The sequence below is a fragment of the Rhododendron vialii genome, chromosome 9a (assembly GCF_030253575.1).
Source record: "Rhododendron vialii isolate Sample 1 chromosome 9a, ASM3025357v1".
NCBI classification, from domain to species: Eukaryota; Viridiplantae; Streptophyta; class Magnoliopsida; order Ericales; family Ericaceae; genus Rhododendron; species Rhododendron vialii.
The window spans coordinates 3,704,914-3,721,745 of record NC_080565.1 but is presented as its reverse complement, the minus strand read 5'-3'; the positions used below and the strand labels follow the sequence as shown (position 1 = coordinate 3,721,745).

The 16,832-nt window shown below is 36.3% G+C and overlaps 1 protein-coding gene across 2 annotated transcripts; it reads left to right on the top strand.

Moving 5' to 3' along the window:
- The first annotated feature begins 6,041 nt into the window (after window positions 1-6,041).
- LOC131302010 (uncharacterized) lies at window positions 6,042-9,005 on the top strand. 2 transcript variants are annotated; one of them, XM_058328559.1, is made up of 5 exons: window positions 6,042-6,313; window positions 7,440-7,583; window positions 8,073-8,174; window positions 8,291-8,319; window positions 8,421-9,005. In XM_058328559.1, the coding sequence occupies exons 1-5, from the start codon at window positions 6,095-6,097 to the stop codon at window positions 8,578-8,580; spliced, it is 654 nt and encodes a 217-aa protein (XP_058184542.1). In that variant the 5' UTR covers window positions 6,042-6,094; the 3' UTR covers window positions 8,581-9,005. The 2 variants fall into 2 exon arrangements, with proteins under 2 accessions (XP_058184542.1, XP_058184543.1); XM_058328560.1 differs by lacking the exon at window positions 7,440-7,583 and having other exon boundaries at window positions 6,048-6,313.
- Window positions 9,006-16,832: the final 7,827 nt, after the last annotated feature.

Here is a 16,832-nt window from a genome sequence, read left to right as displayed (position 1 = left end):
AACACAGCATCGTCTACGGGAACAGCCGAGATAGTGCATATAACGATATTGTGCACAACCCGCACAGCATTATCCTCAGGCTCCTTAAGGGTCCATTCATAAGGAGCAATTGCTCCCATTTTAATTTAGGGGTTGTTTCAAGTCGACCATCTTTTATCACTTTTTAGTTGTTTAAGCGCTGCACGTCGCACTCATTCCGCACAAGTTCTTTTTTCCTTACATCCACCCGCTTTGTGATTTTAGAATAGGAAAATTATCCCAAGTGGATGAAACATTATATTGTAATGTCCCAACTCATGTATTATTGGTTAATGTTGTGGGACCAATCACTTTTCGTTAGTAATTTGATAAACAAACTAACATTTGATATTTGATGAGTGGTGGAGCATTGTTAGAAAACCATCAAATAAATTTTCTAATCATAATTTTTTTATTTTTCTCTCTAAAATCGTCACATGTTTCCACTCACAGATACTTGTCCATATATATACTGTACATACATAATTATATATAGCTCATATATATTTAAAACTTTAAGCAATTATAACTTTTGTTGTGCATATTCAATTTTGAAAAAAAAAATTGAAACCTACTCGATAAGATCTTTTAAACAAGATCTATTTTGAATATAAAATTGTGTATACATAAAAAATTTATTTTATACACTTAATTAAGAATTCACACCCTTCCTAAACAAATTCACATCCTCCAAAATGAAAAAATTTACACCCGTCAATATACAGAATTCACACATCCTTGATACAATTCACCCCCTAATAATAGACACACTTGTTATACAAAATTCTGTGGGCTCTCCGACCGGCACACTCTAGAGTCACCACCCGGATTTTTGAGATAGATGATCTGAGAAATCGAGAGTTTGTTTGAGAGAAAAAAAACTTTTGATTTAGTGAAAACGTTGAGACTTTAGATTCGGGCGCCACGTTACGAACGGAAAAGATTTTGTTGAAAAGCACCCCACTCGCCGGGTAAAGACCGGTCTCTACTAAACATTTTTAATGGAAGATTTACTATCATTTGATAAATTTAACTTTGATTAAAACATGTATGGGAAATGGATGTGGGATTTAATATGACACATTGGCGTGCTTGTGGTGCGAACTGTACAGTATAAAATAGATAAGTAATGTACAGAAAGTGAAATAACAGCATTACAGCAATCTGCCAATATCATGTGAAACACCGCACGGCAAATCGGATACATCGCACAGTGTAACTAAAACATTGTGCGGTGTACCTGTCTACGCATTCTAGAATCAGTTCGCTTTTACATGACAAAACAAACCATAGGTGCGTAAAATAATTTTTTATATTTTTCGAACATCTAAAAAAATGATTTATGAGACCCTTTTATTCATTTTATCCTGTAAAGCAATGTTAAAAAGCTTTTTGAAATGATGAAAGATTTTAATAAAGTCAAAAGATGACTTTTAACATGAAACTTAACTTTGGAATGAACCCGTACAATCTTTAAACAACATTAGTCGAAGTAGAAAAACAAAAAAAAGAAAAGAAAAAAAAACATTACTAAAATAACACACGGTGTTATACACTGCGCCGTGCAGTGTTTTAAAACACCGCACGATGTAGCGTATTCAGTGCAAAAATTGTTTTTGGTTACTTTTTGAATGTAAAACTCGTTTGAGACCAAAACCCAGTATAGAATGACTAGGAAAGACCTCAGTAAGCTTCCTTCAAAGCCAAAACATGGTTTAGCCAAAAGAATTTATTTATACCTTTTGATCGAAGCTTGGATGTGTTTGAAGATGGAGGAATGAAAGTTGATTTGAAACTCCTAAAATCAATTGGGTTTCTAAGTTTAGTGAGATTTATGTGAGTTTTGTGAAGATTTGATGTGCTTTTGTAGAGAGAATGGGAAAGAAAATAACTTTGAGATTGATTTTGTAATGAACCAACTTGTGGGTTGATGTAGAGAGAGAAAAAGAGAAGAGGGATCCCAGAAAATTTCAGAATGGCTATTCTCAGGATTCAAGGGGTGCCTTTCAACTAGAGGAGGGGTGTATTTATAGGCAAAAATATGCTTAGAGTGCACCCAAAGGCAAGGAATGGGAAAAGGTCACACGGTGGAGTGATTTCTGGAATGCCGCGTAGTGTTTCTAGAATGTCGCGCTGTATTTCGAGACAGCATAACACACTGAACTTTGCGGGGGCGTCAGATACTCCTGAACTCGGATTTAAGCACGGTTTAAAGCGTTGGAAAGCTTGTCAAATCCTCTTTCTAACCCAATTGGTTTCAGTCAAAGACGTTTTATACATTGAAATATGTGACCATTTTACCATTAGTGTGTCATGAAAAAAATTATTTTTGACTAAGCAAACGCATCTTTCTCTTTGCAATTGAACCGGGGGCTACCCTACATGTTTAGAAAAGGAGTTTTCTTGGGATTTAGAAAATGAGCAACAATCTAAGTCTTGAAAGTATTTTTTTTTTATTTTATCATCGGAAAACTTAAAGATTATTCAGAAGCCCAAATTGGAGGGTCTACAAATTCACACACTCATTAAACTCATTTTGTACATGCACAATTTACATTCTTATACAACAACTCACACATGCACCCCTGTTATAAACAATTCACTATTACCAACAATTCACATTCCATAAAATAGAAAATTAGGACCCCATGAACTTCTCTTATATATAATTCACACTCTTAAAATGACACGTTATTTAGTATTTGCATCCAAAATGTACAATTCACACTTTCTATAATAGGCAATTCACACCCCTGTTATACAATTCACACCTCTTACAACAGACAATTCACACTTATATAATAGACAATTCACACAGCCCTTAAATTATGTACACGTAAAAATAGTTACTTACACCACTTAATGAATAATTCTTACCTCTTCTGAACAATTCACACTCTCCAAAATGAAAAAATTCATAACCCTTAAATGCAGAATTCATACCTCTCTATACAGTTCATTTTCCAAAATATACAATTCACACACTTTATTATACACAATTTCCACCTATATATAACAATTTCCACCCCTCATAATAGATAATTCACACCCCATATATCACATAATTCACACCCACAAAATAGACAATTTACACACCTTTAAAACTTTTTGTTATACACAATTCACATCTCCATATATAAAAATGCACAACCTTTGTAACAGACAAGTCACACTATAATTCACACTCAAAAAATAGACAATAATTCACACTACTATTACAGACAAATATAATAGATAATTCACACCACAATTCAAACTAAAAAAAATCGACTATAACTCACACATCCTATAACAGACAATTCACACCTTTTAAATATCTGTTGTACACAATTCATACTCCGTAAACTATGGGTGATACCGGTCCGGTTTCGACCGGTTTGGGTGTATTTTTCGGTCGAAACCGGTTATCCGGTTTGAGATTTTTAGAAATCGGAACCGGTTGAGATAAATCGGTCCGATTTCGACCGGCTCAACCGATTTCGGTCCGGTTTATCCGGTTTTCATTCATGGGCCATATTTTTTGCCCAACACATCAAAAAATTCATAATTCAACCCATAAAAATATCAACCAAAGATCTATAATTCAACCATTTTTTTGGGCCCAACAAAAAAAGATCAATTTTAAGCCCAATATATAAAAAAAAACCCATAAAAACATAATTAAGCCCATAAAAATAGTTTTTATATAATAAATATATTTATTAGACCAATATACACCACAAAATATCAACCAAAAATCCATAATTCAACCCCTCCCCCATGTTTATATATATATATATATATATATAACCGGTCCGGTTTCAACCGGTTTTTAAAACACATAAACCGGATCGAAATTATTTTTCCGGTTTATAAAATTTTATAAACCAGAACTGGATCAAAATTATTCAACCGGTTTAAAAAATTCGGTCCGGTTCGATTTTCCCGATTTCGATCGATTTTCCGATTTCGAGTAACAGCCCTACCCTAAACAGACAATTCACACCCCTTATGATAGAAAATTCACAATTCACATTATCTATAACAAATAATTTACACACCGTGTTATACACAATTTACACTCTCTTAACAACCAATTCACACCTCAAAAATGCACAATTCACACCACAATTTTTTTCCCTGTACATAATTTCATAGTCAATATGAATCTTATTTGATAGATCTCGTCGAGTAGATTCTAAAAATATAAATTTTACAAAGAACAGATATATATAATAAAAGATATTATATTTTAAAGTTTATACACGCCAGGACCTATGCGGAAGGCAAATACAATAAAGGATTTCTATGGGACAAAATTCTAAAAGCGAGGTTGGCTAAAAATTTCCTGTTTAATTTAATTGGAACATCATCTTTGAGTGAAGTCCCTACTCCCAACTGGAACAATTTGAAGTCTTAACTATCAAGCATGTTCATCAGGAGGCAAACAAATGCGCAGATGCCCTAGCCAAGCACAACACGATAAAATAAACGGGCCGATACGACACAATCCACGCGGAGATATGTTTGATACATCTGCTTTTAATTAATTAGGGAAAATGATGGTCCAAGACGTGTTTTGATAATTAATACCCTCTAAGGACAAGTTAAGAACATTTGTTAATGCTAAAAATATTCTTGACGAATATTAATTATTAAAACACATCATTAGCTGTCATTTTCCCTTTTAATTACACACACAAAAAGAACGGGAAAGTTAGCAAACCGCCGTAATTAAAAGCTCGTTCGGTCTAAATTTCCAGCGGGCCGGAAACTGGGCCCAGTTACAGAGACATCAGACATATCAATTGTCAACCCAACCCAGCCTAAATAGACGTTGACCCAGAGTCCCACACCAACTTTGAACACACGGGCTCAAATGGAGCTTGACCCAGACCCACTTTGAACATACCTCAATCCCATCTATAGGAGAAATTTTTGGGTAGTACGCAGTCGTGTCCACGTGGTATCCGAACAACTCATTCGGACCGTTAGAAAGTGTGTTGGACATTTCATATTGAAACTCTCTCTCTCCTCTTACCCCACCACTCTCTCTCCTCTTTCTTTCTCATTTTTCTCCTTCCAAATTCAAGCCGTCCAAAACCGGAAATGAACGATCCGAATGCGCTGAGCGAGTACCACGTGGCACCCAAAAATTTCTCCATCTATATAGGTATCGAATTGAACTGAATTTTTGCGAGGTTCTTGAAAAATATTTTACACTTAATGGATGGCTCAGATTGTTCGTTTGGAACCCATAGTTGGGTCTTTAGTGCAATCTGTGCACAGAATCAAAATTAGCGTACTTTTGCTATGTGACTAGTAGTGTTGAAACCGCATGCTTATATATATATACGGGCCGATTCTACCCTAGCCACCACCACTCAGATTCACTTTCCAGTTGGCCTCCCGCCCCTTTGCTGCCGTCGCCGGTCTCATCCTCCGCCATCTCCATCGTCGGGTCTCGTTTCTCCAATTAGGTCGACCCACTTGTGTATATATAAATATATATATTTATATTTATATTGACAAATATGAAGATAAATTAGACATGATGACAAGCCAGTCAAATTTACTCTTTTTGTGAATTCAAATGCTCAAGCGTTGTGTTCATATCTTGCCTAGATTGGAAATAATTTTAGTTTCTGTCAAAATCCTTGCAAACAACTAATCTACTTTCAAAAAAATTTCATATACTTGGACCTAATTCAACGACAACCAATTTTACCGTACGATTGCAAAAAGAATGAGATGAACTAATCTGCTGGGGGCTATGGTTAGGGTTGTGTGGTAATGTTTTGGGAGATATGTTAAGTTTTAATCTCAGTCATTGATTTTAATGGCTAAGATGAATTGTCACAATTTGTGTTAAAATTGTGACACTCCCGATACCTATATATGCGATTGTGCGTATAATCTCAAACCCTAATTCTGAACTTCTAAAGGTTGTACTCCTGTTTCGCTAAGGATTCTTACAAATTATATACTTATTCACAATTCACAATTTTTAAATTTAAAAATAATGAACTTACTCAAATAACTCCATCCCTTATCTTAACTTCTAAAGCCTCTCTCTCCCTCTGTGACGCAGATCGGAATGGAGACTGTTAGCGATTGCCGCACCGCCACCAGAGATACCATCGGGAACACAACCAAACACATGGCCTCTCTCTCTCTGGATCAGTTTGTACAGATGGATGAATCTGGAAAAATCGAAGTGGAATGCGACACTGGAATGTTGCCTGATGATCAAGGTTGTGAAACTCACAATGAAGCTGAAGATAAGAAGGAAGATACCATGCCGACGGCTCCTAATGTAAATTTTTTCCATTCTTACTTTTATTTTTTTGTATTTGGTTTTGAATATTTTATTGCTATTAAGAGATTAAACTTTTTGCTTGTGTACATGTGAGATGCTTTGTTCATTTGGTCTCTAGAAACCCTAATTTTGGTTTGGACGAATCGACTTCATGTTAATTTCTCATTCATGTATTGAGCATCATATCTTCCTATGCCCTAATCTAAGGGCCGTTCTTTATAACTTTTAGTACTTTTTGTTCTTATTAAAAAAAAATCATTTTTTTTAGTTTTGCGCAAAACTTTTTTGATATAAGACGAACAGGAAAGTAAAAATAAATTACCTTCACCAAAATATTTTAAGAAACAACTGCTTTTTAGAAAGAAAAAAAAAAGTCAAATAATTTGGGTTTTTTTTGCAAAAGTAAATTTTTTATATTTTTCGGATTTCTCACGTCGATACGAATCAATAAGTCACAAAAAATTAGCGCAAAACTAACAAATGCGAAAAAAATTCAAATAACGACAAAATCAATTTATTCTCCTAAACCAACTGGGACTAGCTCAGTTGACCAAAATTCTTGCATCTCACTAAGACGTCATGATTTCGAATCTCCCTACCTGCGTGTGGGTGTTTTTCCCTAGAGGGCTTTTCATTTTTTTCTTTGTTTCTACCTTATAATGGGCTTATTTCTTGTATTGGTTGAGTTATTTGTTAGGCTTGATTGTTTCGTGGACTCTCACAATTGATGTAGTGTTTCGAATTTGTATGCTGTACTTCATATCTGATGTAAAAATCTCTCTTCTATGGATTGAAAAAAAAAAAAAAAACTTATTCTCGTAAAAGATTATTGGAACAAGGCCTAACTATTCTAACAGTAATAACTAACTTTTGCTGAATCTAGATTTTCTTAACCTCAAATGCAAAATTAATCAGATTCACCCTAATCTGACACAAACTTCAACATTTGCGCCTGGGGGTACTCACCCAGGAAAAGCAAAGCTTGTTTCATAGCTTTGCTGTACTGGATTTCATCTCTGATCTCTGTGGTTTTATTCTTTTTTCTTATTTCATTTTCCTGCTGTTTTTTTTTCCTCTGTTCCTTTTTCTTCTGTGCCTCCTAAAGCCTCTCTCCCTCACGCAGATCGGAATGGAGACTGTTTGCGATTGCCGCAATGCCACCGGAGATACCATCGGGAACGCAACCAAACACCTGGCCTCTCTCTCTCTGGATCAGTTTGTACAGATGGATGACATGAAAGAAGATACCATGCCGACGGCTACTAATGTAAAAATTTTCAATTCTTACTTTTATTTTTTCGTATTTGGTTTTGAATTTTTATTACTATTTGCTGGTGTGAGATGCTTTGATCTGTTCATTTGGACTCTTGAAACCCTAATTTTGGTTTGAACGCATCGACTTCATGTTAATTTCTCATTTATGTATGGAGCATTATCTCTTCCTCGGTGCTAATCTAACTATTCTAACAGTACTGAATCAAGATTTTCTTAACCACCTGCAAAATTAGTGTTCCTTTGATCTGCTATTCATCAGATTTACCCTAATCTGACACAAACTTCAATATTTGTGCCTGCGAGTACTCAAGATGGCTTGTTCCATAGCTTTGCTGTACTGGATTTCATCTCTGATCTATGTGGTTTTATTCTTTATTCTTATTTCAGTTTCCTGCTGTTTTTTTTTCCTCTGTTCCTTTTCCTTTTGTGCCTCCTAAAATGGTGATTGTCTTCTCTTTTACTTGTCTACAATAATTCGTAGGATCCTTTCAAGAACATAACTGTTTATCCTCCCGGTGTCGACGTACCACCACATGTCTTTGACTTTGTGGAGGAAATCCGTCGACCATCGCCCAGAGAAATGGTATGTATTCAATGCTTATACACCCATGTCCAGACATGTATATTGTATCCTTTACTTATTCGAACTTAAATATACCACATCTATGTTGTGAAGAGTTTCTTATTTATCTCTCGCAGATGTTCCACTACACCTTTTTGCAGAAGATGTAAGTCGGCAAGTCTTGTTATATTGATTTGTTTCTTCTATGAGGTACTTCTCCTACTTGATGAGTAGGATTTATATATAAATTACGAAAATTAAATGCAGGAAGAAAGAACGCGAAGACCGTATTATGACCACCATGGGACGAGGATGTAGGACGTGCACCAATGGCAGACCTTTGGGATTCTCACAACCATATATGATGCTTATGAATGTCTTGCCTGTCAACCCGATGCCCCCTCGCCTCGCACCTGGAACAGAGTAGTCCTCTGTTGGAACAAAGGGACTATGGTGATGGTGATATATGGGATGCCTTTTGCTGGTAAATGGTAGTAGTAGGGCTTGCTATGCTTGGGTTTTCTTGGAGTACTATGTTTTGTATCTAGACATATTAATATGTTGGTGCATGCTCCTCGGTTTTATTTGGCTAGTCTTTGTGTTGGCACAACTGTTTGCTTATAATGCTTTGCCCATATCCTAGTAGTGATCAAGTTTTGAGCTTTGGGGCTATTTCTTGTGAGGGAAGAATGTGAAATAGCCTTCCGTATATTGATTCAAGTTCCTACTATGTGTTGATTATCCACAGCTGGTAGATGTGATTATGAATTCTAAGATTGTGGAACTCCTCACGTTTCGTTTCGTCCTTTGGACTCTATTTTTTGGCATTAAATGATATCGGGTTGTTTGATACGAGGCTGTTGGCACACACAAGGGGGACATTGTGTTCCTAAGTTTGTAATTTGAGTCTACGTTCAAGTATACGTTTGGATCCTGATGTGCGAAATTCAGAAAGAAAGCAGGATTACGCCTGAAATTATTGATCCTTTAGAAGTTGGATTTGTGATGGATGAAATTAACTGGCACAAAGCAATCTACATGATGTGGCAAAAGCGTGCAAGGAAAGTTGAAATTTTAAACATTAACGAGAGGATTTTGAGATCTGATGCTTTCATTGCTTATACAAGTAAAATTTCTGTATCACTGTGCTTGGGCTTGGGCTTGGGCTGGTATCAGTGTCATTGATAATATGTTCCTACTGTTCGTTTAATTTTCTGTAATGTTTTGATAGGACTCGAACATGTATTCATGCATGGCAAACTATGTACCGTAAAAGGTCCTTCGATTAATTCAAGAGGAATCAATTCCGTCGTTCACTAGTAGGGTTATTTAAAAGTCGAAACAAAACACCGTATGAACTAGCCCCATAAAAGTTGATAGCACCTGAAAGATTTTGAACTCGAAACCTTATTGGCGAGCATACTCCGAAGTCTTGGATGTCGCCTATCCATTGGAAGGTTTCGGACTTATTTTTTGATGATACCAATAATTCACTTTGCTAACGATCATTGGGTTAGTTATAATTTGCAGCAAAATATTAACTTGGGGTTATGAACGAAACCTATGAACACTCACACAAGGCGAAAAATACTACTACAATAAACATAAAAGAATGACAGTTTAAAAGCGTCATTAAACATAATTGCATGTTTCATTGATAAGGTTTTTCTCCGGAGTCGTGGGTTTGAGATAATAAAACATCATCGATCCTTAATAGGAGTAATTAACAATCTAGCTTACTAGCATTTTAACATGCTGTTATTGAGAGGGAGAAAAAAATATATCATTGAAGTGGGCTGAAAGGTAGCCCACGTCAGGAGGATATTTTTTCTAAACGGTAAAAGAAAATTTTCATTAATCATAAAGATGCAATTGTGAAAACAGTAGTATAATAGAAAAAAAACAAATGCATTGAGAGAACTTCGAAGAGTATTATACTCTCCTAATTCTGCAACTCGCATAACGTAACCTACCCATCAGTCCCTCAATTTTTCACATCATGAGGGTTATACTTTGCGCCAGCGGTGGAGCTAGCATAGGTTCACTGGGGGTAGAGGCCGCTACTGTATTCTTTGAGTTTTTTTTTTTTACTTTTAAGTTTGAGTTTTTGAAATGACAATTTATACTAAATACTTCGCAAAATTGGAAATTGAAAGTGATTAAAGTTATTCATTAGTTTATTTGTTCGTTATTTGGCATTAACTTTACCTCTTTAATCTACCATTATAATTATTGAGAGGGCATTTTAAAAAATAAATCATGTAAAAAATGTGTAACGCAAACAAATTAGTGAATAATTAATGAGCGATGACATGATTGCATACTTTTATTACTCCTAGATAATTTTGAAAGCATTCACAATAAACTATCATGCACAAGAATCAAAACATGAAAACTAGCCATGCTCTTCCGTCAAATCTTACATAATTTGTTTTAGTTTTATTATCATTTCGCAATTTTGTTAGTATTTTCACCAGAAAAAAGTTCTTATTGCCATAATATCGTAACCTAGAAAAATTTATCTTTGTGTTTGTGTTTCATAGTGCCCCCACTTATTCGTACTTCTGGCCACGCCACTGCTCTGCGCTAGATAATTAACCGTTCACAATATCTTTAACTATCAACAATCTAATACAGTAGAACTTTATGGATTTGCCGGTTTCCTATGCCAGATTAACTTGCTTTTAGGTTTACCTCCTAATTTCTTTAAGGTTAATGATAAAGCCACGATTACTTTCATGTTATCTGACAGTTCTACCCTTTATCCTTCACTCTCATCTCTCCTACGCGGACCTCCCTTCTCTCTCATCTCTCTTATGCAGTTGCTTTACTTGATTGACGTAATCATTACGAAGGAAAATGTTTTTCGATTAAAGCTGTGGGCACGCGCCCCCGGAAATTTTCGTTTTACAAAATTGGGTGCGGCCCTTTCTCGGAAAAGCGCGGCGAAACGCTTCGATTCAGAGTCGCCACTCGGGTTTTAGCGGTGAGAGCACCTAAGGAACCGAACTCGAAAACGTTTGCCACGTTTGCTTGATTATGAAAAAAGGCTTGGACTAGTCCGTCGTCACCTTCGATATCTGAGGTTCGGGAGCCAGGTTACGAGAGGGGAAGGGTTTTATGGCACCCCTCTCGCCCAATCCGGAGATCGGTCTCTACTCGGGCATTTCTTTGTAAAACATTTGCATTTTTCTCTCATTTGATCATTTTCTTAGCCAGTTAGGGCGGGGGAACAGTTAACGGGGGTTAAAACTGTAACAAGTTGCAATTTATGTGACAAAATGTTTATGGATGGTTTTGCTTACAATGATAAATATAGATTGAGAACAAGCACTGGGAGCAGCCTGAATAATTTGGGGTAAGCTGCCCCAGAGGGTTGTGAACAGGCTCCGTATCAGCGTGCACTGATCCAACCAGTGCACGTAGGTAGGACCTGCGCACGCCATAGCTAGGTTGGCGTACTCCACTCATTAGGTTTCACAGTCCTTGTTTACAATCCTTTGGACTCTGGAAAGGGACTAGCGCACACCTAGGACAAACCATACAGTTAATAGGGCAGAATATACATAGTTACAGATAGATAAAATGGCTTGAAGCCATAAAAAAGAGACAGGAAACCCCCTAAACAGAATTGGGACATAAAAGAGGCCAGAATTGAGCTAAGGTGCAGGGGCCAGCCACTGGATCCTGGGACAAACTGCCGTACGCCAGTTGTAGACAACCGTGCGCCAATTGGACCCTAATCCAGTGCTTGGCTTTGCATCATCTGAGCTCTGGAGCATGACCAGAAGGATCCCAGAGTCCTTTTGAATAGACAAAGAGTAAGCAATAACTACCACATCTAAACAGTTCTAAATATACAGAAAGCGGTAAACTGGTTATTTAGCATGCTGATGGTGATCGACAGAAAGATAAAGTAACAGAAATGACGATCCATGATCCCCACGCCAGTAGTGCTCATACTGCCATGACTGGCGTACGGCATAGGAGTACTGGCGTGTGCCATGTTCCATCTCATACGATTGTTGTATTTTACCAGGTTAAGGCCAGGACTAGTATCACTTACTAGCCTGGACCTTACTGGTCCCCCTCAGGAGTTGAAAACAGAAAGGAACACAAAGGTGGTATACCTTTTTGTGTGGAGGTTTGAAGGTGGTATTGAGCTTGAGGCTTGAAGATGGAGGCTTAGATGGTGACTGGATATCAGTAGGGTGTATGGAAGTGGATTGCTTTCCTTTCCCTTTCAATGGGGGAAGAGAGATAGGGAGCAAGAAGAGAGGAGAAGAAGGCTTTTTCTCTTCTTAATGTGTCTAACCCCTTGCAAATGAATGCAAGGGGGGTATTTATAGGGGAGAGAGACTGAGATCAGTTTGATCTAGGGCCTTGTTTGGCTGGTTGGCACAAGAATGGAGCCTCCCATGCATTAAATGCATGGGACTTGCCTTGATGGGGGGTGTAGGAGAGAGAGGAAACGGGCCTGGACGATATAATCATCAGGGGAGACTGTGGCCGACGTCAGGGTAGCACAAAAGTCTCGTCCATGTGGCTGAATAAAGTTGATTTGACTGGAATTGACTGGCGTGCGCCACATATGTACTGGCGTGCGCCAGTAAAGGCTGAGTCAACGGTCGATGACCGACACGTGGCAGATGACTGGCGTACGGCATCAAGGTACTGGCGTAAGCCAGTTGGGTTTTGCTGGGGCCGTTTGGCTCTGGTTTGAAGGGTTTGACATGGGTTTGAAAGAGGCTCGGGATGCTCAAAGCTCAAACACACCATCATCCTCAGACTGTTCTCGACTATAATCATCATTGGAAAAATAATAGATCGACAAGTAATGTTATCTGGACAGTTCAGAATGGGGTGTCTACAAAAGCACATATCCTTTGCTGCCATTTCGAGATACAAAATCATCTCCATCTCGACGACTGGAACCAAATCGATGCCTTCTATTGAGGATGGCGATAACTGTCGTTGATCATAGAAATCGAGCAACACAGCCCATTCTCATCACTTCATTTCTATCTTGATCGAGATTTATAAAATTCACACATTAAATGGTGAATACGGAGTTTGACCCAAACATCAAATAGGAGAATAGATATAGCTAATTGCTTTTTTACAAGGACAATGTAATTGCTTCCTTCTGGAAATCATATTTGTACATGCCTGGTTGAGGCTGGGTTCGGAGAGGGGAATTTAATTAATAATGAAGGAAATTGAATCAACAAGGAATTTTGGCTTTTCTCAGCCAACAAAAGAATAAAGAAAAGAATGGGCTAGTGGTGGAAACTCGGGCTAGTAGCAGTAGTGGAGGAGGGGGGATGGATCCCTCGTGTTGACGGTGTTGAAGGCAAGGGAGCAGTGAGATAGAGGACATGGGTTTCTCTATAAAGAGAGATCGATCGAGAGAGAGGAGAGGAGAGGAGGAGGAGGAGACGACGACAAGTGTAGAGCAGTCAGTAAGGAAAATATGTCGTGGCACTATACATAATGGTCGTGGCATTATCCTTACCCTTTCTTTAATGATGCATTTAGTTTTCTATGTGTTTCAACCCATGCGGTGAGAAAACAACTAAAGGAGTTGTCTCACAAGATGTTGCACGTTTGAATTTTACAAATGTTAAAAATTTTTAATGTTGTGGTTACTAGAAGTTTGCTCGGCCATTAACTTCAGGACTCTAATAAGTCAAAGTACGCGCAAATTGCCTTGAACATCCGAATATATATATTTTTTAAAAACACACTTAAAGGCCAGTCTAACTACTACTGAAGTACGAACATAATAAAAATGGATTCAGCCCAAAGAGAGAAAAATAGGTAAAAGTAGCGACTGAGTTAAACAGAGGAGTCAACTCAGAGAGGCGGATGGCGTGTTTCCGGTAAGCAACACGATTGATTAAAAAGCTCTTCGGGCTGAGATGGTATGGCGGTGGCGGGATGGAGTGCGGGCGGCATGGCGTTAGCGGCAGGCGGCAACGGCAACGGGAGTAGAGGAACGAGGAAGGTGATTACGAGGAGGATGGCGAAGGCGAAAGATTCAGGTTCCGTGATATTTTTCATCCAATTAAGTGTCTAGCTATAAGCCATCAACTTCATTCTTGGTACGAATGACTTAATTAATATTATGTAAAAGATTGACGATTTTGATAAAAAAAAATGCCTTACGTGGGGCTCAGATGGTGCATTATTATATTTTAATGTTGTATTGAAATTGAACGACGAGATTTGTTGAAGTATGAAACTTCAAGAACTAACTATGTGATTTATTCTAAAAAATAACAACATTCTTTAAAAAAAAAAAGGAACAAAGGGTTTAAGACTTGAACCCCAGATCTTTTAGATAAATGTCCAAACTCTAACACCTTATCACTATGGTACACAATTGAGAATTTGTAATTCTAAAGGCTATTAATTATATAATATTTTCTTGTATGTAAGGGCTTTATTTTCAGGTTGAAAATTTGAGAAAAGGCCTCAAATGCCTCCATCCTAGTGCTGGGCCTACACTTGTAGATCAATATTATAGCCTATGTCATTGGTGTAAATCAAAATGTCGACTATAATAAGTTTTTTTGAAAGAAAGTACAATGACAATAAATTTACAAAATTATTTAGATTTTACTTTCACGACCTAGTTCCAAGGACCACCATTAAATTTGGATTGGTACGCATAGGGTGAAGGTTTGACATCGATCCATGTGTCAAATATATAATGCCAATTGTTAAGTGCACCGCTCTGAATATTGATAAAATTGGGTATTAATATAATTAATTTCACCAATTAAAAAAAGGAGAGTAATTTTCACACTCTATTTTTTGATATTCACACTTATTTTTTTGTACTCCATTTTAGTGTTGAAATTGTATGCATTTGAGACAGTTGGATAATTATTTTTTTCGTGACCTCTCATTTTTCCACGAAGGAATTTTGATTTTTTGAATTAAATTTTGTAGAAAAATAATTTGATTTAGACTAATATTTTGAAAGGAAATTGTAGTTGTATTAAAAAATTTGGGTATAATACTTACTTTTTGGTGAATTTCTTGGATGAAAATTTTGTGCGAGAACTTCATTTTTAGTTTAAATTATTGAGGTATTATGTAGGGACAAATAAGAATTTGAAAAAATAGTGTAGAGGGAATCGAAAATTAAGATAATATGGTGAAAATTTTAAAATTTGAAAAAATAATGTGGCGGGAATTGAAAATAATTAGTGGTATTGTATTTTGTCAATTATAACTATCGTTTACTGAACATTTCGATTGAATTTTTTTTATACGACACGTTGTGGATATGAAAACGCCAATTTATGGTGTTGTCATAACAAATGTGGTTATATTACTGAATTGCGGTATGGTATTTTGCTAATAATAACTATCGTTAACTGAGCATTTCAATTGAATTTTTTTTATACGAAACGTTGTGGGTATGAAAACGTTAATTTATGGTGTTGTCATAACAAATTTGGTTATATTACTGAATTTGAGGTATGATATTTTATTGATTATAAACTATCGTTAATTGAACATTTTGATTGAATTTTTTTATACGAGACGTTGTGGGTATGAAAACGTCAATTTATGGTGTTGTCATAACAAATTTGGTTATATTACTGAATTTGTGGTATTTTAGACATGTGTTATTACGGAATATTTTAATTAATTTCCTTTGGTACTACACATTGTGGTAAGAAAACGTCAATTTATGGTATTGTCATAACAATTATGGTTTGTTATAAAATTTGTGGTATTTAAATATGTTTTCTTTTTATATGACACATTGTGTTAAGAAAATGACAATTTTAGGTGTTGTCATAATAATTGTGGTTATTGTATAAAATTTGTGGCATTTTACAAATATTTTTGGCTTGGGTATAACAATTGTTGATTCTGGTACGACATATTTTGATTTTGTTACGGAATATCATACGAGTCAAAAAAAAAATGGTACGATTCATTGTGATAAGATAATGCCAATTTATGGTGTTGTTATAACATTTGTGGGTAACATTATTTAATTTTTGATATTGTACGTATATATTTGGTTAGGGTACAAGTATTATGGATTTCAGTACGAATAATTATAGTTACATAATAACAATATTTTTTAATTATAGGTAACCTGCTAATGACCTGTTCAACAGGTAAATTTTAATGTACAAGTCGTAACTAGAATCATAAATATGCATTAGAAAACCAAAAATTGGCATAAGGAAAATCACAAATTGTCATAATTTAGGCATACGGTATACCCTGTGTACCATAGCTTCCTCCTTTCTTTAATGATGCATTTAGTTTTCTGTGTGTTTCAACCCATGCGGTGAGAAAACAACTAAAGGAGTTGTCTCACAAGATGTTGCATGTTTGAATTTTTTGAATGTTAAAAATTTTAAATGTTGTGGCTACTGAAAGTTTGTTCGGTCATTAATTTCAGGGCTGTAATAAGTCAAGATGCGCGTAAACTGCCTTGGACATCCGAATATATTTAAAAAAAAAAAAACACACTTAAAGGCCAGTCTAACTACAACTGAAGTACGAACATAATAAAAATGGATTCAGCCCAAAGAGAAAAATAAATTGGAAGGTAAAAGTAGTGACTGAGTTAAACACAGGAGTCAACTCAGAGAGGCGGATGGCGTGTTTCCGGTAAGCAACACGATTGATTAAAAAGCTCTT